The sequence below is a fragment of the Chelonoidis abingdonii genome, chromosome 23, assembly GCF_003597395.2.
Source record: "Chelonoidis abingdonii isolate Lonesome George chromosome 23, CheloAbing_2.0, whole genome shotgun sequence".
In the NCBI taxonomy this organism is placed as follows: Eukaryota; Metazoa; Chordata; order Testudines; family Testudinidae; genus Chelonoidis; species Chelonoidis abingdonii.
The window spans coordinates 242,455-266,324 of NC_133791.1; the positions used below are offsets into that span (position 1 = coordinate 242,455).

General features: G+C 43.0%; 1 protein-coding gene across 1 annotated transcript in view; it reads right to left on the bottom strand.

Annotated features, from left to right (window-relative positions):
- Window positions 1-23,733, bottom strand: part of PARK7 (Parkinsonism associated deglycase) — a 26,981-nt gene extending 3,248 nt beyond the window's left edge. Inside the window, exons 1-6 of the mRNA XM_032763855.2 lie at window positions 23,432-23,733; window positions 8,105-8,279; window positions 6,193-6,294; window positions 5,434-5,493; window positions 3,720-3,789; window positions 1,200-1,286 (exon numbers count right to left, since the gene is read on the bottom strand). Coding sequence (XP_032619746.1) covers window positions 1,200-1,286; window positions 3,720-3,789; window positions 5,434-5,493; window positions 6,193-6,294; window positions 8,105-8,194 — 409 coding nt within the window. The 5' untranslated portion in view covers window positions 8,195-8,279; window positions 23,432-23,733. The remainder of the gene's footprint in view (window positions 1-1,199; window positions 1,287-3,719; window positions 3,790-5,433; window positions 5,494-6,192; window positions 6,295-8,104; window positions 8,280-23,431) is intronic.
- Window positions 23,734-23,870: the final 137 nt, after the last annotated feature.

The window sequence follows — 23,870 nt, forward strand, 5'->3', positions numbered from 1 at the left end:
TAGCCTCGGACCATGGACGCACAACGCCGAATTACTGTGCCTAGTGTGGCCGCATGAAATCGAATTTATAATATCAGTTTTATAAAACCGATTTTAGCTAATTCGATATTATCCCGTAGTGTAGACGTGGCCTAAGCCTCACCTTGGAAACGAATCCCAGGTTGGAGAAGCCAGCAGCTAGTGCCAAATGGAAGACTATGACCTTACCCAGACCACATTCTAGGAGGAGGAAGGGACATGGTTCAAATTGACCATGACTGTAACTTATTGTACTTAGACAGGACACCAGGTAATATTTTAATCAGCGCTATAGTGATGTATGGATTTGCAACACTAGTTAATAAGGAAAATAAAACAAAAAAGACTATCTCAGAGTGACAAAGTCTAATAAGTATCAGAGAGGTAGCCGTGTTTGTCGCTTTTTACAGATCCAGACTAAGAGTCCTGTGGCACCTTACAGACTAACAGACGTATTGGAGCATAAGCTTTCATAGCTGAATACCCACTTCGTCAGATGCATGTGATGAAGTGGATATTCACCCACGAAAGCTCATGTTCCAATACGTCTGTTAGTCTATAAGGTGCCACAGGACTCTGTCGCTTTTTAATGTCTTATAAGTTTATACTTACCCTAAACCAACATATACCCTGATAACAAAAACCATCAACTCTGAGAAAGATTTAGTGTGCCTCTTAATTCTCAGGGCATGTCTAGAAATCACAGAATGCCTCTATAAACTTGCTGTTAGGAGATTTTCAAGCTCCCTCTGGGAGGGAAGTGGTAGATACTCCTCCCATCTCCATATTTCCCCTTTTCTGCTACACTCTCTTCCACTCCTTCCATTTAGTGGTGAGAAAGTGCAATGAAAAACGTGCATGACATGCTTTCCCCAAATCCCAGCACTTTGCTACATGAGAAAAATATCACCCTTTAACAGCTAGGGTTTCTGGAAGGTAAGAAGGGTACCATTTCAGTTTGGTTGCTGGGGTTTTTTTAGGTAAGAATTCAGAAAGGAGAGAGCTGGCAGGCCTCAAATAGGAGAGGAAAATGCTCCTAGAAGTGTTTTGTCTCCTCCTCCACCGCCCTTCTTTCTGGCCAGCATTAATACTGAAGGGCATGGGTCTGTGGATCCATTTCCTCCACAGTATTCAGGACAGACAAACACTAAGTTTAACACCTCCATTTGCCTTTTACCTACCTCCTTTCATCATTTTATCTTTGGCCAAAGGGTGTGTTGTAACTTTCCTCCCAAACCCTATCCCATGTGCCATCAGGGCAGTGGGACCTGCAAGTAATACAAAGTGAGCCTGTCACTAGTGTAAACTCAATTGGAGACAAGAACTTTTCAACAAACATTCAAAGAATGAGCCTCACAAAATCCCAGGAGAGGCCTAGCATGGATGCAAACACAGACCAGGCCCACATGAGAACAATAAAAGAGCAAATGCAAGCACCCAACAGAGATACAGGTACATGGTGTCCTACATTTCCTTGAAACAAAATCAATCTGCCATGGGAGAGAACGTATATCAAAAACCAGAAAGTTATTTAGTTCTAAATCTTTGAATAAAAACTACTGTTTTGCAGATTAAGTGATCACTGTATTTGACTCCCATCTTCTACAACAAGTCAGTCATACTGTTAGGATATCTGCTTAACTTGGGAAAAAGAGGCAGAATGTGACACTGAAGAGAGAGCTGCTAATAAGGATTAATTACAAATATTCTGGGGGAAATTTCACAGTTGAGTCATCTGTGTGCCAAGTGTCCAAGGAAGGGTATTAACATACAATATCTTAGCCAAATCATGGACTAGCACCTGTAACTTTTTTATTTGTAATAACAGCATTTAGAAGAGGAGATAACACTTCCCATTTGAACTGAATTGAGGAAGGAATGTGGCAGAAAGTTATATAACAAATGACCTGGAAAAAACCATTATGGGAATTCCAGAAAATAATAATTGCCTAATTTACCAGTTTCTGTTTGTTGTTCAAGTTTGACTCATTCATGGGCCAGTTCCAGGAAAGAAACAACTTTTGTGTTATTCAGCTAGAAATTTGCTTTGCAAACAGTTATAATTAAATCAGTGACTCTTTTCAAGTGAACTTCCATTATTAGGAAAGGTTTCCTTTACAGAACTGTTGAAAATTCATATTGACTGTTTGTAGCAAAAGCAGGAGGATAAACAGAAAACTATCATCCCTCAAGTGTGAGGAAATTCAAAACTCTGCAGATCCCTGGGCTGAGGCATCAGATAAATCTAGTGACAGCAAATTTAATGACATTCTATACTTCCACAGCACTCAAAAGAACAAAGACGTATCAAAAACAAAAGTGAAAGACGCATTCCAAAAATGCATATGACTACACTAAATACATACATTTTATACATGTCAGTGGGCAGAAGGAAATTACTTATCAAAGCCTTCTCCTGACCACCAGCTAGTAGAGCTGGCACTTGCTTATATTACTTTTCATACCCCAGACATCTCAAAGCACTTTATAAAGAAATGAATAAGATACCTGGTCATGCAATCTGTCTAGGCAGCCATGCCAGGCCAGAATAATTCTCATTACCACTGCCATGTGGATGAGGAATGGTGAACCTGTAATCTTATATTAACAATTTTTCTTTCAAAACTAAAGGGCAACAGAGGGCCACATTATTTTGTCTAAGAAATTTCTATTGACTGTGTACTGCTAGCAAATAGCTCCTAGCAGAGAGACTCCTAGCACAAGCACCTATTTTATAGAACACCCTAATATATTGCCAGCAGCTTACCAAATTCACGGTCCATTCTGGTCAATTTCATTGTCATAGGATTTTTAAAAATCCTAAATTTCACAATTTCAGATATTTAAATCTGAAAGTTCATGGTGTTGTAATGGTAGAGGTCCCAAAAAGGTCCCAACATCCAAAATGGTGTTGTGGGGAGGTTATAAGGTTATTGTAGGGGGTGTCATGGTATTGCCACCCTTACTTCTGTGCTGCTGCTGGTGGCAGTGCTTTCTTCAGAGCTCGGCAGCTGGACAGCAGCTACTCCTGGCTGGGAGCCCAGCTCTGAAGGCAGAGCCACCGCCAGCTGCAGTGCAGAAGTAAGAATGGCATGGTATGGTATTGCCACCCTTACTTCTGTGCTTCTGCTGGCACGGCACAGCCTTCAGAGCTGGGTGCCTGGCCAATAGCTGCTGCTCTCTGACCACCCAACTCTGAAGCCAGTGCAAGAGTAAGGTTGACAATACGACTGCCCTACAATAACTGTGCGACTCCCTCGTGACCCGCTTTTGAGTTGGGACCCCCAGTTTGGGAAACACATCTGTATAGTATAGGGTAAAAAGTACACAAAAGACCAAAGACCAGATTTCATGGCTGTGATGTGTTTTTCACAGCTGTGAATTTGGTAGAACCCTATATATTGCATTTCACTTTGTATTTTACAGCAGCTAACCCCACACCAGTAACTTTGACAAGAAGCAGCATCAGGAGTGTTGGCAACTTGTAGTTAAGCTTCACACTGTTTTACAGAGCGCCTCATGTTAGATTATAGCTCTCCCCCTCCCCCCCATTTGAATTTTATGCATGTTACATTTACTCTTGCTGCTGAGCTACTGGGACACAACAGCACTGAAAAAGAGTTTGCTAAAGAAGGTAGCTGCCCAGACAGTCTTTGAAAGCAGCCGCGTAGGTGACAATACAACATAGTTCATTACTGTACCTGCACAAATAGCAGCAATTAAGCCTTTTCTGTTCTCCTGGTCCACTAAAATGTCTTTCACAGCAGGAGACTGCACAAAGAAATAATGTAACATTAAGTAATTATTTAAAAACAAAAAAACCCACCCACCCACAAATCATGCTGCACTGTCTGTAATAAATACAGAAAATAGTTAATTATGTAGAGAAAGTAGATCAGGAATTTTTGTTTTAGTGTTATGAGACAGGCAACAGTCAATCAAAAGGTGAAAAATTCAAAACCAATAAAAGGAAATACTTTTTCCCACAACATGTGATTGAACTTTTGCCACAGGAAGTAGCTGAAGCCAAGAACTCAACATGATTCAAAATGAGACTGGATATTAAGAGTTATCAACATACGTAACATTTTGGAAGTTCTATTAAACTTCATGCTTCAGGGCTTAAGCCAATTGTTAACTATGAGAGACAACGAGATCAATTTGCTAGGTTAAATTATTCCACATCTACTTAATGAGGGTTTTTTATTAGGGCTGTCAAGTGATTTAAAAAATTAATTGCTAATAAGTATACTGTTAAACAATAATAGAATATCATGTAAATATTGTTGGATGTTTTCTACATTTTCAAATATATTGATTTCAATTACAAACACAGAACACAAGAGTACAGGGCTCACTTTATATTTATTTTTATTACAGATACTTGTGCTGTAAAAAAAAAAATAGTATTTTTCAGTTCACTTCATACAAGTATTGTAGTGCAGTCTCTTTATCATGAAAGTTGAATGTACAAATGTAGAATTATGTACAAAAAATAACTGCATTCAAAAATAAAACAATGTAGAACTTTAGAGCCTCCAAGTGCACTCAGTTCTACTTCTTGTTCAGCCAATTGCTCAGACAAACAAACAATAACGCTGCCTGCTTCTAGTTTACAATGTCATCTGAAAGTGAGAACAGGCATTCGCATGACACTGTTGTAGCCAGTGTTGCAAGATAGTTACATGCCAGATGCACTAAAGATTCATATGTCCCGTCATGCTTCAACCACCATTCCAGAGGATGTGTCCATGCTGACAATGGGTTCTGCTCGATAACGATCCAAAGCAGTGCAGATTGACACGTTCACTTCCATCATCTGAGTCAGATGCAAGTATTTGTAATAAAAATAATAGAGAGTGAGCACTGTACACTTTGATTCTGTGTTGTAATTAAAATCAATATATTTGGAAATGTAGAAAAACATCCAACATATTTCAATTGATATTCTATTATTTAACAGTGCAATTAAAACTATGATTAATTGCAATTTTTTTTTTTTTAAGTTAAATCGCGCAAGTTAACTGTGATTAATCAACAGCCCTAGTTTTTAAACCTTCCACTAAAGGAGATGCTACTGCCCACTGCTAGACAGGATACTGGACTAGATGAACCTTAAATTGGATCCAGTATGGCAATTCCTAACTTCTTATGGCATCAAAATACTTTATATCCTGTTCAATAATCATTTACAACAACATGTTGCATCTCCATACTACAAATGTATATAACAGAGTACTTCCCCATTTTTACACAGGCTAACTCCGGTTAAGACTGCAGCTGCACCGCTTACCATGTTTTTGTTTGTTTGTTTTAAATGTTGGATTGAATTTGCTGCAGTAGCAGGAGAATATAAGCAACACGTATAGATATATGGGCAGGCCTTTGAATTATCTTCAGGTTTTATGATTTTACCTCTGACAAATTTTGAGCTCCTAGGTTACCACCTGGCAGGACCACCACATCATAAGGCCCCTAAACAAAGAAAGAAATGCTTACTTAGCAGAATTCTACAGGAGAAGAGCATGCAAGTTCACACAGGAGTTTGTCTTTATGACTGTTAAAACATACTAAAATGAGAAGCAGAGGAATTCTAACTTTTCTGCTTCTGAAAGGCTCTTTACGCAAAAGGTAGTCTGATGAGCGACCAAAATATTTCACCTAATGGAGCTACTAGAAAAACACTGTTTCATTTTCTATACACCAGGCCAAGAACTGCTGGAGAAACTTGTTTTGAAGCAAACTTTACCTACATAAATAAGTCTTTGTGGATGGGGGAGTTTAAGTGCTCCAGAGTGTGACTGACAGCTCTGCAATGTGATGATAGGTGCTATGCTGCAAAGCTCCCTAAGCAGCACCTTCCTTCCTGAACAGAAACTTTCTGTTGTTCCAAATTATGCTATTTTGTCAGAGAGTCTGGATAACATTTACAGTAATTTTGGACTTAAACATTTTACCAAGTCAAATACCTGGACAGAATGTTAAAAATTATGCAAAACTAAGACAGTGTGTTGGAGGACAACACTAGAAGGGAGAGAATTAAATTATGCGTCCCTGGGTTTGTGCAATGCTGCTGCAATCAGTCAAACTGGGCGTTACTAATAACCTTCCAACTCCACTGTCAACCTGTGAAGAAGGTCCCATAAAGCGTTATGCTAAGTCAGTATGACAAACCTCTTTTCTGGCATCTTCTAGACTGGCATCAGGACAAATGAAGACATCTCGGCTACACTGCACTGGATCTTTTCCTGTTAAACCTGCAATAGTCACCTTGATCTGACAGAAAAATAGACACCATTACAACAGGAAAATGCACTGCTTTAAGGGGATGCAGATGACAATTCTGAAGTTGTATGCAGAGGTGTATTTTGTTTAAAAGATTATTTAAACCAAGCAATAGTAGAAGCTGTAGAGAATCAGACTAAAACCAAAAGTTTCCCACCTCAAAAGTAAAATTAAATGAGAAGGACCTGCAGTAAGATTAGTTATTTGAATCTGGAAGGTCTAACAGATGTATCACATAATCCAGCATTCCACAAATTTCTAGATTAAAGTAGTGTCAGATTAAGGAGGCTGTTAAATGATCCATTATCTCTTTGGTCCTGGTGCCCAGGACACTCTCTAAATCTGTTTATTCAGCTCCAGACTCCTTACTCTCAGCTACTTGGTCACAGTTCCATAGATGTGCACAGAAATCTGTAGGTATAAAATAAGGAAAGATCTGTGCCCAAGGAGCACCAGGACAAGGGAGTGAACAAATTAATGGGATGAAAAAGAAGGGGAGAGGTAGAATTTTATTTTGGCTGTTTCATGTGCACAGATTTGGGGTTCTGGTCATTAAAAACTGCAAAGTGAGAATTTAAATCTTATTTATCACTCTTGCACCTGATCAAGATCGGATTATTGCCTATACTTGCAGATGCACAGGTGATAAATCGGGAGCACTCTATAGGTGGTAAGTGACAGACTACTAGATGAAAGCAGAGCTTCAAGGAGAGATTTGAGTGAGATGATCAAGGGCATTAGCTTGATGTGTACAAAGGGGTCTAGTCTTCCCCCCCAAAAAGAAAACTCTCTCCACTAACACAGGAGTTGCACATATTTTGAAGGGATGATAGACACCTAAATACATGCCGTAGTCACTGCTAGGTTCACAACTTAAATGTCTTTACATTGTTTGGAACACATTCATTTTAATATGGCTAAATGTAAATGAATACATCTAGGAACAAAGAATGTGGCTATACTTACACAATGGGAGACTCCAACCTGGGAAGCAGCGACTCTGAAAAAGATATTGGGGCTGCAGTGTATAATCCCACCCAGTGCAACACTGTGGTGAAAAGAGTTAATGCAATCTTTGGATGCATAAACAGGGGAATCTTGAGCAAGAGTAGAGAGGTTATTTTACATCTGTATTTGGCACTGCTGTGACTATTGCTGGAATACTGTGTCCAGTTCTAGTGTCCACAAGTCAAGAGAATGTTGATAAATTGGAGAGGGCTCAGAGTAGACCCACAAGAACAATTAAAGGATTAGAAAAGATGCTTTATAGCGATAAATAGATTGAGCTACTTGAATCTACCTTAACAAAGAGAAGGTTAAAGTGCGACTTGATTGTAATCTGTAAGTACGTACTTGGAGAAAAATATCTGATAATGGGCTCCTCAATCTATCAGAAAAAGATGTGACACAATCCAATATCTGGAAGGTGGAGCTAGCCAGATTCAGATTGATATAAATGTATGCCTTAGTTCCAATGAGAGTAATTCACCACAACCCTTGGTAAATTGTTCCAATGGTTGAATCTCCATCACTGATAATTTCTAAATCAAGACTGGATGCTTCTTCTAAAAGGTACATTTTATGGTCTATTGAATCTATGAATTTATATTCTGCAGCAATGAGTACTTGTGGATGAGTGAGCATTTGTCTTTCACGCCACAAATAAAAGGGTCCAGATGCATGTTCATCCAGGAGGCCACTGAATAAAACAATCTCTCCATCACTGAGGATTGATTCAAGGTGAGAATACTTTTGGTTTCAACAAATGGTCATAAAAAGTTCTAGTGGTTTTCATACTCACTCCAGCCCTTCTCATAACATCAGTGGGGATAACCGTTTCCATCTCCTCTGCTCCTTTAGCCAGAATCACTAAGGCTCTTTTTGAGGCCATGTTTTAACAGCTTTAAGATGTACTTCTGATTTTCACTGGGCCCCACCGCTGCACTGAAGCTTCTAGAGTCCAAAGAGCAAATAGTCTGCTCAAGGAACAAAGAGAGACTGTTAGAGGGTGAATTCCCTAGACCAGAGGTTCTCAACCTTTTTCTTTCTGAGCCCTCCCACACGCATAACATGCTATAAAAACTCCACAGCACATCTATGCCACAATAACTGGTTTTCTACATGTAAAAGCCAGGGCCAGTGTTAGGGGATAACAAGCAGGGCAATTGCCTGGGCCCCCCACAAAGCTACACTGTTCAGCTCCCACTCTGGGTGGCGGGGATCAGGGTCCTGGGCTTCAGCCTCATGCAGTGGGGCTTTGGCTTTCTCCCCTGGGTCCCAGCGAGTCTAATGGTGGCCCTGCTTGGAGGCCCCCTTGAAACCTGCTCAAGGCCCTCCAGGGGGTCCCAGATCCCTGGTTGAGAACCACTGCCCTAGATTTCATCATGAGGTGGTGACTGAGTTTTGTAAGAAGCCATTATTTCTACCATACTGCATAGAAATTTATGAAGGAAATAGATCATTTTGTTTCAAACAGATTATTTCCAATAAAAGCCTCTTCTTAGAGAGGCAATTCTTGTGCCTCATTCAAATGTTGCCCAATAGCAAAATACACCACAGAATAATACTGTTTTGCACTTCTGTATCACATTTAATTGAAAGGATCTCAAAACAGTCACAATTCTGTGAATTATGCCACCATTATTTTACACAGAGAAACTAGGGCACAGAAGGGTTAAACAACTTGTCCAACAGGATACAGTGCATCAATTCAGAGCTGGAAAGAGAAGCCTGGTCTAATCAAGAATGTTACATAATATATATTTGCCAGTGTTAATGTTAAAGTGAACATCAGATTTCCTTTCAGAGTGCACACCCACAGAGATGGGGAGAGAGATTATTGACTCCAACTTGAGGTCTTGTTTACAACTCTTATTAGAAGGGTTTAACTAGATTTTAAACCCATATTTGGTATTTAGTTTCTGGACAGCATGCTGCAGGAGGAGTTTCCCGTGATTTGTAACGATTCTACCCATGTCTTCACATGTCTGATTAATATGTTTTCTGGCATTTCCCAATCTCTGTGGGGAGGAGGGTGGGGAAACTGCCCTGAAGTGACTGAACAGAACAAAGGAAGATTCTTTTAAAAAATTAGGCTCCAAAATAGATATTTAAGACTAAATGGGCAGCCAGATTTTCAAGAGAATCTAAAAGAAGAATATTAAGTGGCACATAAACTACCTATTAAATTTATGTTTATGGGACAAATCTTTTGTTAAACACAACAACTTTCTGATGACCCAAAAAGTCACTTGTAAGATAGCAACACTGATGACCACTGGGAATGGAGGCATTTCACAACTCACCCACTCTGTTTAGTAAGGATTTTTTTTCCAGTAAGGGGGTTTCCACCTGAAAAAACGTACATATAGTCTGGGCATTCTTTATAAGAAAAAAGTGTTACTCACAGTCACCTAGATAAATTTGGAGGCTAGGGGAATAGGATTTGCTAAATGTAATTTTATTGTTCTCTGCTTTACTCGGTTTCTTCAGCAGTAGCAGCAATTAGTGAGCAACAAGCCATTTTCTGTACACATTCACAAAAGACGTGGCCAAAGAATTGTCTCTCTACTCTGGACTTAACTACCATTACCTCTTTTCACAGGAGCCTATAAAAATACTTTTAAAAATACACATTGAATATTTCTGCTACGGAACTCACTATCACAAGATACCACTGAGGCCAACAGTTTAGTATAATATTTTTTAGATTAGTTTATATATTATATGCATAAGAATGGTCAAAGAGACAGAATATGAGGGATATAAAACCTTTCTTTCTGATTCAGGGCATAAACCAGCCACCAGTTAACGGGATTAAGAAAAAGCTTCTCCTATAGGCAGATTTAGGGAATAACTGTCTACTGCACCTTCCTCTGAAGTACAGTATGGGGTATCCAGCCCGTCAAGAGACACGATGCTAAATTACAGTAAATGGACCTCTGGTCTAATCTAGTATAGTAACTCCTAATTTGTTATGGAGTTTTATTTTCTGCCAATTAAGCACCAAATCCACTGAGCAAGTAAACTGACTCATGTAGTCATAGCAAGAACTTCCAGGCACTGTGTCAATAAGGGAGTACTAAATAAAAGAGTTGATACTTTTCTTCAAAAGAGTCATAAGAATCTGCAAAACTTATTTTCATGAGAAATTGGCTAACTAATAACAAATAGGCTGAAGAGTTGTCAAGCATGGTTCATGTATATACACACACACGACAAATATAGAAGCTGTACACATTTTGTTTGTATTCCTCCTCTCTGCCATTTACAAATTTCTTATCTTCAGAGACTGCAAATTCTTTGGAGTAACCTCTATGCCCTCCTCTGAAGGCATTTGTGTACAGTGCCTAGCACATTGTGGGTGCTACCAGAATAAAAATAAATTATTATTCATGGAGATTGCAGAACTAAGTTACTCAGAACAGGATGACTACGCACAGCAAATAAATCTATTATCTTGCTCCCTCTGTAGTCTCATGCAAGCACATCCTACTATTCCAGTGGCAGCCAGTAAATTAAGATCATCCCCCCTATATGGGTAAATGCACATTTCTGGGACCAATGACTGCTGACTGGTGCAAATAGGAAAGGCAGCCCCAGGAAAGCTGGGAACAAGATGGTGTCCTTTTAAGACACCAACCCAAACGCAGTTGGGAAAAATACTATATGCCAGCCAGAAAATAAATACATTTTAGTGGCTTATGAACTCAGCCAAGCTAGACAGAATATTTATGTCTCAACAGCTATTTTTAAATGTAGGGGATGAGGCATTTGAATGCACAAGATTATTTTTCAGAATGTATAAACAAAAACTAGGAAGAGGAACAGCACAAAATTATACTGCAGAGTGATCAAGACCACAGTGCCAGCAAGAAGAGATATTAAAGAGATTTGTAGCCACAGGCCCGTGCGGGTGAAACTACAGAGGGTCAGACCTGAAGCTACATGGTCTCAGGCAGGCAGGGGCCGTTTGTAGCCAGCCGACACTCTCACGGACCCCGACACACGCACTGCTGGTTCAGGCTCCAGGGCCCTTAGCAGCCGGGATTCCGGCTCATACCCTGGCGTCCCACGGGCTCTGTGCCGCCTGCCTCACTCCGGCCTACAGCGGCGCGGAGACAGTACCTGCGGCAATAACGCGGAGATCCGTGGGGAAGGAAACCAAGGGAAAGCTCCGGCCCGGCCTGGGAGCGCGCAGCCCCCAGGCAGCTCCTTACCTACAGGGCGGCAGGCGGAATCCGCTTCCCTCCGGAGGGGCCTTTTATTGGCCGCAGGAAGGGCGCTGCTGTCGCAGGGTTTGCAGGCTGACGCTTGCTAGTGCACATGCCCCAGACCGTCCTCTTCCTTGTCGTGCTCTGACAGATGCGTTTGGTAATTTAGCATTTTGTTTTAAAATAGTACAATATGGATAATTTCTGCTCGAAGTTCTCTGTCCTCCCTCCGGGATACATGGAACAGCCCTACACCACCCCCTAAAGGACATGCTCTTCTTCTTAACCCATTTCTTGCCAAAACACAGCAGAAAGGAAAGTAATAAGGAAACCTGACTTTCAACTACTAAACGTTTCCAAATCACCAATATTTCCATGTACAAGAGTCAAACGAGTGCCAGAATATAAGCAGAAGGTTACACCCAGGGATGAAACACTGCGAGGAGGAGAAAGGACACATTAAGACACATTTGGCACAAAGAATGAAAATGTTTCACCCCTTTGCTCAGAAGTGAGGAGGCATTTTACAGATGCTTATATCAGTCATAATTATGTCAGGGTTTGAAAATCTTCTTTCCCTAATGACGATAACATTTATTTTATTTACTAAAATGTAAAGGTAACTATGAACAGACAGCACAGCACAATAAAATAAATGCAAAGAATAAAGAACTTACCAGGCTCAATATTAACTATGACTATTATTATATTTCATGTATACGTAGACAGAAATTAGGGGAAATGAGAAACAACATATAGTATTTTCTCTTTTTAACTTAATATGCTTGTCAACACACAGCTAACCTTTATCAGAGAATGTGCCAAAAAGACAAACCCCTCAGCCATCAAGCCAATCACACAAAATAACTCCTTTCCCAGTTAGAACTAAAAATGAGATCCCCCAATGAGACAGTAAACACAAGGTGCACAAAGAACAACCAAGGATAAGCGTATCTAAATAAATAGAACTGTATCTGACAATGCCTACCTTCCCTAATATGAATTCTCTCAGGGAATTGATGGGTGGAATCCTCTGGGAGAATAACATGACAGGGAAAGGAGCCCAGGAGAACTGGCTGTATTTTAAAGAATCCTTATTGAGGTTGCAGGAACAAACCATCCGGATATGTAGAAAGAATAGTAAATATGGCAGGCGACCAGCTTGGCTTAACAGTGAAATCCTTGCTGATCTTAAACACAAAAGAAGCTTACAAGAAGTGGAAGACTGGACAAATGACCAGGGAGGAGTATAAAAATATTGCTCAGGCATGCAGGAGTGAAATCAGGAAGGCCAAATCACACTTGGAGTTGCAGCTACCAAGACATGTTACAAGTAACAAGAAGGGTTTCTTCAGGTATGTTAGCAACAAGAAGAAAGTCAAGGAAAGTTTGGGGCCCTTAGTGAATGAGGGAGGCAACTTAGTGACAGAGAATGTGGGAAAAGCTAATGTACTCAATGCTTTTTTTGCCTCTGTCTTCACGAACAAGATCAGCTTCCAGACTACTGCACTGGACAGCACAGCATGGGGAGGAAGTGACCAGCCTTCTGTGGAGAAAGTAAGTGGTTTAGGACTATTTAGAAAAGCTGGACGAGCACAAGTCCATGGAGCCGGATGTGCTGCATCCGAGGGTGCTAAAGGGGTTGGTGGATGTGATTGTAGAGCCATTGGTCATTATCTCTGAAAACTCATGGCGATTGGGGGAGGTCCCAGATGACTGGAAAAAGGCTAATGTAGTGCCCATCTTTAAAAAAGGGAAGGAGAAGGATCTGGGGAACTACAGGCCAGTCAGTCTCACCTTAGTCCCTGGAAAAATCATGGAGCAGGTCCTCAAGGAATCAATTCTGAAGCACTTAGAGGAGAGGAAAGTGATCAGGAACAGTCAGCATGGATTCACCAAGGGCAAGTCATGCCTGACTAACCTAAGCTAATGCCTTCTATGATGAGATAACTGGCTCTGTGGATGAGGGGAAAAGATGGGTGTGTTATCCTTGATATGAAGCTTTTGATATGGTCTCCCACAGTATTCTTTCCAGCAAGTTAAAGAAGTATGGGCTGATGAATAACTATAAAGTGGATAGAAAGCTGGCTAGATCACGGGCTCAAGGGTAGTGATCAATGGCTCCATGTCTAGTTGGCAGCTGGTATAAGCAGAGTGCCCCAAGGGTTGGTCTGGGGCTGGTATTGTTCAGTACTTTTATTAATGATCTGGAGGATGGCGTGGACTGCAGTCTCAGCAAGTTTGCAGATGACACTAAACTAGGAGGGAGTGGTAGCTACACTGAAGGGTAGGATAGGATACAGAGGGACCTAGATAAATTAGGCGAACTGGGCCAAAGAAAGAATGCCATAACAAGGGCAGTGAGTGAGGCACTTGCCTTGGGCGCACAAAGCAGAGGGGCGCAGGAACCTGCTGCTGAATTGACACCGAAGAATGAATGAAGCAGCGGCAGCAATCGGTGGCAGGTCCTCCCTCCGACTCAGGGACTCGCCACCAAATTGCCGCCAAAGAGCCTGGAGTTGGCCCTTGCCTTGGGCAACAAAAATTCCTTGTTTGGCTCTGAAAAGAAATCTAATGAGATTCAACAAGGACAAGTGCAGAGTCCTGCACTTAGGATGGAAGAATCCCATGTACTGCTACAACAGGACTGAATGGCTAGGAAGCAGTTCTGCAGAAAAAGACCTAGGGTTACAGTGGACCAAGAAGCTGATATGAGTTGACAGTGTGCCCTGTTTGCCAAGAGGCTAACAGCATTTTGGGTAGTAAGTAGAGGCGTTGCCAGCAGATAGAGGGACATGAGATTCCCTCTATTCGACATTAGTGAGGTCTCATCTGGAGTACTGTGTCCAGTTTTGGGCCCCACACTACAGGAGGATGTGGAAAATTGGAAAGAGTCCAGCGGAGGACAACAAAGTGATTAGGGGGGCTGGAGCACATAACTTATGAAAGAGGCTGAGGGAAGTAGGATTGTTAGTCTGCAGAAGAGAAGATGAGGGGGGATTTGATAGCTGCTTTCAACTACCTGAAAGGGGTTCCAAAGAGGATGGATCTAGACTGTTCTCAGTGTAGCAGATACAGAACAAGGAGTAAATGGTCTCAAGTTGCAGTGGGGGAGTTAGGTTGGATATTAAGAAAAATCTTTTCACTAGGAGGTGGGAAGCACTGGAATGGGTTACTAGGGGAAGGTGGTGGACTTCCTTAGAGGTTTTTAAGGTCAGGCTTGACAAAGCCCTGGCTGGGATGATTTAGTTGGGAATTGGTCCTGCTTTGAGCAGGGGGTTGGACTAGATGACCTCCTGAGGTCCCTTCCAACCCTGATATTTTATGATTCTATGAACTGTATCTGGTATATAAATATTGATTTTAATATTTCATAGTTATGCTTTGTGACTGATGTATTTCTAATAGGCTTCCTGAAAAGGGGCTATTTCTATTTGCATGGTAATGAAACAGTCTTCAAAAGTTGTGGAAGGCCTTCAAAGAGAGTGAGACATTACATAAAACACCTAAAACACTAAGCTTCTCAAACCCATCTCAAAAGTGTTCCATGAAAATGGTGAAAACCTTGTATTAAATGCATACCAGCATGCATGCCAACATTAAAAGAAGAAAAGAAATGAGAATTTAACATAAACTGGTATAAGGGGGCAAAATGTTACTGGATGCTGTTAGGTGGTTATCCTGGTAAAGGAGGGTGACACCCTTCCAAGCCATGCATGGCTCTAACTAGCACTATTTGGACTGTCAGCCAGGGCCTAGCGGTGATAATGGGCACACACACGGGTAAAATCCTGATTCATTGCTCCACACTGTCACTTTCCACAGGCACCCAACTCCTGTGCACAGATGCCTCCAGCCAAGAGAGCTGCATCAGCGAGCGGCATAAGCCCCAGCACAGGCAGTGCTGCCAGGGAGGGACCTACACAGATGGCAAGGCGGGGAGCATGGGGTCGCCCCTGGCCTGGGCCTCACACTCACTGGCGCGGGGGGGAGGCAGACTGAGGGGCTTTGAGACGCCCCGGGTGGACGCCTGAGCCCGGGCACCACGCGTGACGCGGTGCTCCAGGCTCGTCACCTTTACGTTTGCGGGCGATAACGGCGGGCTCCTGTGACCTTTAGCCGGAGCGAGGGCGCTGAGCAGTCGCCCTTCGAGCCTCTCTCGCGTCTGAGGGAGCAGGGGGGCTTCGGTGACGTCACGCTCGGTGGGCGTCACACCACCTCCGCAGCAGCGGCCCCGCCCCTCTGCAGATGGTTAGCGCTGAGTCAGGGCGGGCTCTGCAGAGGCGGGGTGGGGGCTGCTCGGCCCCGCCCACGGCCCAATGACCCAATGGCGGCTGCAGTAGGCGGGCCGCCTCGCGACGGGATGGCGCAAGCCACCAGAAAGCGGCTCTGCTGAGGGGCGGGGACGTGCAGGGGGCGCCACCCCTCCCGCTGGGCGAGAGCACGCGGCCCTAATCCCACCCCCGGGCCCCCCAGGATCCACAGAGGAGCGGTCCGAACGGCATCTATAGAGTTGGCATCTATAGTGTACTATACCCCCCAATCCATAGGGGCCCAGTACACACTGCCCCCGAGTTGGCATCAATAGTGTACTACACTCCCCCCAATCCATAGGGGCCCAGTACACACTGCCCCCGAGTTGGCATCTATAGTGTACTATACCCCCCAGTCCATAGGGGTCCAGTACACACTGCCCCCGAGTTGGCATCTATAGTGTACTATACCCCCCAGTCCATAGGGGTCCAGTACACACTGCCCCCGAGTTGGCATCTATAGTGTACTATACCCCCCAGTCCATAGGGGTCCAGTACACACTGCCCCCGAGTTGGCATCTATAGTGTACTATACCCCCCAGTCCATAGGGGTCCAGTACACACTGCCCCCGAGTTGGCATCTATAGTGTACTATACCCCCCAGTCCATAGGGGTCCAGTACACACTGCCCCCGAGTTGGCATCTATAGTGTACTATACCCCCCAGTCCATAGGGGTCCAGTACACACTGCCCCCGAGTTGGCATCAATAGTGTACTATACCCCCCCAATCCATAGGGGTCCAGTACACACTGCCCCCGAGTTGGCATCTATAGTGTACTATACCCCCCAGTCCATAGGGGTCCAGTACACACTGCCCCCGAGTTGGCATCTATAGTGTACTATACCCCCCCAATCCATAGGGGTCCAGTACACACTGCCCCCGAGTTGGCATCTATAGTGTACTATACCCCCCCAATCCATAGGGGTCCAGTACACACTGCCCCCGAGTTGGCATCTATAGTGTACTATACCCCCCCAATCCATAGGGGTCCAGTACACACTGCCCCCGAGTTGGCATCTATAGTGTACTATACCCCCCCAATCCATAGGGGGCCAGTACACACTGCCCCCGAGTTGGCATCTATAGTGTACTATACCCCCCCCCATCCATAGGGGTCCAGTACACACTGCCCCCGAGTTGGCATCAATAGTGTACTACACCCCCCCCAATCCATAGGGGCCCAGTACACACTGCCCCCGAGTTGGCATCAATAGTGTACTATACCCCCCCAATCCATAGGGGCCCAGTACACACTGCCCCCGAGTTGACATCATTATGGGTCAGCACTACCCCTGCCCCAATCCATAAAGGATCGGTATGCACTGCTCCCAAGTTGGCATCAATGAGCACCAACCCCTCCAGGATCCATAGGGGATCAGTCCACAGTGCCCACCAGTTGGCGTCAGTATCAGCACTACCCCCCAATCCATAGAGGATCAGTATGTACTGCGCCAAAGTTGGCATCATTATCGGTCAGCACCACCACCCCAATCTGTAAGGGATTGGTATGCACAGCCCTGGAGTTGGCATCCATAGGATCGGTATTAACCCATCCCTCCACACACACTCCAGCAAGGGATTAATAGGGGACAGAACTAATCTCCCCACAGAGGAATTAATATAAGGGCAGTGCTAATCCTCCCTTCCAGAGAAGGTATCAATATAGCATTATCCACCCCCCTCCAGGATGCTAATGTTTCTTCTGTTCTGAAGCAGACTTTCTCCTCTCTTCAGTTAAAGTATTTCTGTAAGCATTCTATTATTACCCTGTGGCATCCCTTTCATCTTCCAATTGATCAATAGTCTGAAAACCATTAATTGAGCTCAGAATAAGAATTGAAAACAAACAACATGATGGATCCAAATTTTTGTGTGTGTAATCAGGTGCTTGTTTTATGAGAGAGAAGAGTTGCTAAATAAACTTTTTTACTTTAGCTCAGGAATTCTAAGGAGCATCCCCTTTCTCAGTTCCTTAAAAGAAGAGTGAACTTGCTAAAAAGCTTCCTAGAAAATCAATGACTTGAAAATTTTCAAGTTAGTTAATATTTATACAGCACTTTAAAGTTTTCCTTTCAGTTGGCTAATGCTTAGGATTGTCAAGATATAGGACCAAGTTCTGCACAGACTTACACCACATTGATTGAGGCAAGATAGGTGAGAGATCTTTTATTGGACCAACCCCATTGAAAATAAGGGCAGAATTTAACTTAAAGAGCACTATGTAATTGGAAAGTATCATTGCTCAGAATAAATTCTGACACAGAGCACTAGTAAGTGTAAATTATGATTAGTATTCATATTAGGCTATACAAAATCTGTAAATCTAAACATGATCAACAGTGATGGTTCTGTAATAACTATCTTTAGTTAATATGTAAATATAATTAATACAATCAATCTTATTAGATTTTCTTTTGCTGTCACAGTGCACATACGTCTGCCACACTGCTGCCTTGCATAGAAAAATGTGCTATATCTAGTGATGGGAAGTCAGCTGCTTCACTTCTGCATGAAGTGTCACATTGCAGCCCACAAAATGTCATTCAGAAATTGAGATCAGTGGTAGTTAAATTTAACATAGTTCTGACGTATTCACTTTTTTTCATTTTGAGGACAGATTAGAATTCATGGTGATAATTTTAATGTTATGGGGGTTGTTAGCAACCTATACAGTGATTAACACTCCCACAGCTGAATTTCTGTGATGCAGTTCATGGGATTTCCCAGTCTGCACAATCTGCTAAACACTCATAGCAAAACACTCCATGTATTAACTATAAGCGACATGCAGCATATCGTACCTTGTTCTTCCCTGGAAGCTACTTTATTTTGGCAGTACCCTATATATAATACTGATAGGCAGGTTACACATGCATCTGGTTACTAAAAATGTGTATTTTCAAAGCCACCTAATGAATTTGGATGCCCAATTACTATTAATGGGAACTGATTGTCCAAATGCCTTGAGTCTTTGAAAAATCTCAGGAATAAAGTTTACTATTGTTATACTTTTGTACCTGACTTTCACTGTAAATGACATAGTAAGAAGGGCATTTGCAAACAGGTTCAAATTACAGAAAATATTTTAAAATTAAGCTTGGATAAAGGTCCTTCACATCCTTAGCACAATAGCATGCTTCAATGGACAGAGGAATGATTGACATTTCACGATCAAAAGTATCATACACTTGGATAATTTAATTAAGAAAGAATAGCTAATTCTTTTTGGGTCACATCAGGTAGTGCCTGGAAATTAATAATAATAAAAAAGTCCCCCGTTATATTTATATTGATATTTAAGAGCATGTAAAGTACAGAGAATATGAAGCAACAGAAATCCACTGTGAAAATTAGAAAAACCCCGTTTGACTTTATCACAAAATCAAGAGATGGAAGGTGGCTTTATATCATGAAACACTTCAACATCATTAAAGTGCTATGTAATCTATGATCTTTTATTACTTCTTCCTATTTCCTGCAAATATTTCGAGGAGGGGTATACATCTGGTTAAGATACCGAGCTGATACTCGAGAGAGAGATTCTATTCTTGGCTGTTCTACACCTATAATTTGCTGTTTAATTTTGGGCAAACCACATAAACCTGGATTCAGCAAAGTACTTATCCTTAACTGTAACCAGGGGTGGCTCCAGGCACCAGCGCAGCAAGTGCGTGCCTGGGGCAGCAAGCCATGGGGGGTGGCGTGCCAGTTGTTCTGAGGGCGGCTGTCAGGCTGCCTTCAGCAGCATGCCTGCGGGAGGTTCAGCGGTAATTCAGCGGCAATTCAGCGGCAGGTACACCAAAGGCACAGGCTGGCGGACCTCCTGCAGGCATGCCGCCAAATCCACTTTACCAGTGGACCTCCCGCAGGCATGCCACCGAAAGCTGCCTGATTGCTGTACTTGGGGCGGCAAAATATATAGAGCCACCCCTGACTATAACTATGGGATTTAAGGATATGCTTAAGGACTTCTTTCTGGTCAACAGGTGACTTCTAAGTGCTCTAAAATCCACATTTTCCACAGATATCGTTAAAAGTTGCTGTGACTCCTGTGGGATATGGGGTAAGGTTAGTATAAAAACATAAGAATGGCCATACTGGGTCAGACCAATGGTCCATCTAGCCCAGTATCCTGTCTTCTAAAAGTGACCAGTGCTTCAGAGGGAGTGAACAGAACAGGGCACTTTATTGAGAGAGCCAAACTCTGTCATTCAGTCACAATTACTAGCACTCAGACGTTTAGGGACACCCAGAGATTGGGTTTCGTTCCTGACCATTTTAGCAAATAGTCATTGATGGACCTATCCTCCATGAACTTATCTAATTCACTTTTAAACACTGTTATAGTCTTGGCCTTCACAACATCCTTTGGTGAGGAATTCCACAGGTTGACTATGCGTTGTATGAAGAAATACTTTGTTTTAAAACTGCTGCCTATTCATTTAATTGGATGACCCCTGGTTTTCATGTTATGTGAAGGGGTAAATAACACTTCCTTATTCACTTTCTTCACACCATTCATGATTTATAGACCTTTATCATATTTCTCCCCCCATCATCTCTCTTCTAAAATAAAAATCCCAGTCTTATTAATCTCGCCTCATATGAAAGCTGTTCCATACCCCTAATCATTTCTGTTGCCCTTCTCTGTAATTTTTCTAATTCTAGGACATCTTGTTTGAGTTGGGGTGACCCAAACCAGGGCTGGCCTTAGGAAAAATGGTGCCCTGGGCGAATTTGTATTTTGGCACCCTTTCTTTGAGTTTGCGAACTACAGTGTGGGGTCCAGGGTGTGAGGACCAGCTCCTGGCCCCAGAGCCAGACAGGCTGCACAGTGAGGTGTTGCTGAGCCCGGGGACTCCTCTGGTCATACATCCCCAAACACCAAGCAGGACAGCAGGTGTGCAGCCACTACCTATGCCTGCAAGAAGGGACAAGCCCTGCTGGCTGTACATCCCCACCAGGCTGGCAGCTCCAAGTGGCATTACCCACCCCCAGCCCTTGGCTTGCCTGCACTCACCCTCCACTCTGGCAGCCCACGCCCGACAGTTTACTGCACTCACATGGCACCTCCCTGACCACGCCACCCACTTGTAAGGCCATCCCTGACCAGAACTTCATGCAGTACTTAAGTCATGGGCATACCATGGATTGATCTAGTGACATTATGATATTTTCTATCTTATTATCTGTTCCTTTCCTAATGGTTCCTAACATTGTTAGCCTTTTTGACTGCCGCTCCACACTGAGCGGATGTTTTCAGAGAACTATCCATAATGACTCCAAGATCTCTTTATTAAGCAAGAACAACAAGGAGTCTGGTGGCACCTTAAAGACTAACGGATTATTTATTGAGCAGTAACAGCTAATTTAGGCCCCATCATTTTGTATGTTTAGTTGCGATTATGTTTTCCAATGTGCATTACTTTGCTTTTATCAACAATGAATTTCATTGGCCCATTCTTGGCCAGTCATCCACTTTTGGGAGATCCCTTTGTAACTCTTGCCAGTCATCTTTAGACTGAACAATCTGTTCAACCTCGTATTTAGCAGTTACACTTTAAGTACCTATCCCAAACCTGAGGCTGAGCTCTGGGTAGCTCAAAAGCTCGTCTCTCTCACCAACAGAAGTTGGTCCAATAAAAAGATATTACCTCCCCCACCTTGTCTCTTAACTATTTTGAGTAATTTTGTATTGTCTGCTAACTTTGTCACCTCACTGTTTACCTCTTTTAGAGATCATTTTTGAAAATGCTGAACAGCACTGGTCCAGTACAAATCTTTGGAGACCCCGCTATTTACCCCTCTCCATTCTGAAAACTGACTGTTAATTCCTACCATTTGTTTCCTATCTTTTAACCAGTTACTGGTCCATGAAAGGAGCTTCTCTCTTATCCCATGACTACATAATCTGCTTAAGAGCCTTTGGTGAGGGACCTTGTCAAAGGCTTTCCCGAAAGTCCAAGTATACTATATCCAATGGATCATCCTTATCCACATTATCCCTTTACAAAAGCCATTTTGGCTCTTCCCCAACATAGTGATCCAAATTTGGGATTGGGGGCTCTTGTCAGAGGAAGTGGGAGGGCAGAGGTGGGACACTGGGAGGAGTGGACATGAAGGTGAGTGGCAGGAAGAGAAGAAGGGTTTGGGGCAAAGGGTGCCTGTCAGCCTCACATTCTTGCCTCCTGTATGTGTGCTGGGATCTTGGGGAACCTTGCCACCATGCAATAGTAAGTATCTGGGGGCCTCCGTCCCACTCAGGGTCAGAGCCCCTTTCCCTAGTCCCTCATGTGATAATCAGGAGCTGGGGGCCCTTTTTGCTCTAAAGGGCTCAGAGCCCCTCTCCCTGTCCCCTTATGTGAGCTGGTATCTGGCGAAGCTCTGCCTCCTAGTAAAAACAGGCATGCTGGGAGCATGCACCAAGAACACATTGCTGAGACGGGGGTGAGTAGTTGAGAATGGGCACGCTTGATGCATTCACAGGTTCTCAAGCACTGGCATGGGGGAGTAGATATGAGAACACCACTGAGATGAGTGGAACAGCTTACATTTTTCAGAGCTACTGTTTTGGGCTGCATTTATCCACCTGGAACATTGTCATTCAGCTGAGAACATCACATTGAGATGAATGAGCAACTTCACATCTCTATGAGCTTCCTATGCTGCAGATGGCTATGTAGAACCCTTTCATCTCTCTGTACCTCAGCTCCACCTGTACAATGGCGATAACGATGTTTCCCTCCTTGGTGAAATGCTCTGAGACCGACTGATGAAAAGAGCTATGGAGGAGCTAGGTAATTATTATTATACCTGGCCACAGTAATGTCTGAACTGCACACCTACACTAACTCCCAGGGTTGGGTTAGGGGTTCTCTTTCTGTTAAAAAACAAACACTAGAAACTCATTGACAAAAAATGTAACTAATGCCGAGTTAAAGTTGCCTGGCGGTATCTCATTCCCTTCCAGATTGTCGAGTTCAGCAGAACTCTCTCTTAAGGTTTTGAAAACCAGACAATACAAAGTTTAACACCCATGCAACTTTAACTCTGCCATCTCTGAGCGATGCTCTGCGATATCGATAATACACATACTCACAGGCTTGCCTGTACATTGTACAGGAGCTATCTACACCTGCCCTACCCTCAAACACTTAACCTACTCCACTGAAAGATCACCACATCTGGTGCATTTTACAACACTTTCACCCTTACCTACAATGCTATCTAACACTATATGCACTTACCCTTCATTAAAATCACAGACCACACTCATCTCTCATCCAACTGCTCACAGTTCCCTGGCACAGAGACCCCTGTGCCCTTCTACTAACAACCTACACAACACAGCTGAAGTAACCCATACTGAGTCTCTCAAGGCACACATGTACTTCTTTCCATTGATCACACAGACATAGATCAGGAAAGGGGCTCAAACACACACCCTCCCAGATCACTTCATATAACATTCACAACTAATCCTTTCACTAGTCAATACAACTATGCCTACTATAGCAAATGCACCTGTCACGTACACAGATGATTTCCAGGAGCTATTGCCAGCTCCAGGGAGGCAGAGATAAGGTTAGTGGGCACGTACCTTCACTCTGCATTTCCTTGTTTTCAGAAGTTTTGAGTTTTGCTGAACTTGATGTTGTAGAAGGCACATCATACCACCAGGCACCCTTAAAGCTGAGTTAATGAATGTTTACATCAATGAATTATTGAATATGTATTTAGGAACCTATTTTTAGGAACAGATTTTTAAAAATATTGGCTGATATACGTAAATGCATCGGGGCAAGTACTTCAGAGTGTGGCAAGGTTGTAGCTTTTAGTTAACCCAGGATACCTCCCGTGCTCACGTTTAGGGAAGCTACCTAGGGGCACAGTGTATGGGGGGCCAGTTTGTCAACAGCAGAGATTACAAAACAAAATAAAAAAAGTCCAGTACCTTGCACAATGGGGACTTGGTCTACGACTGGGACTCCCAGGTGCTCTGATACTACAAATAATAGTAAGGTGAGGTGTGGTGAGCT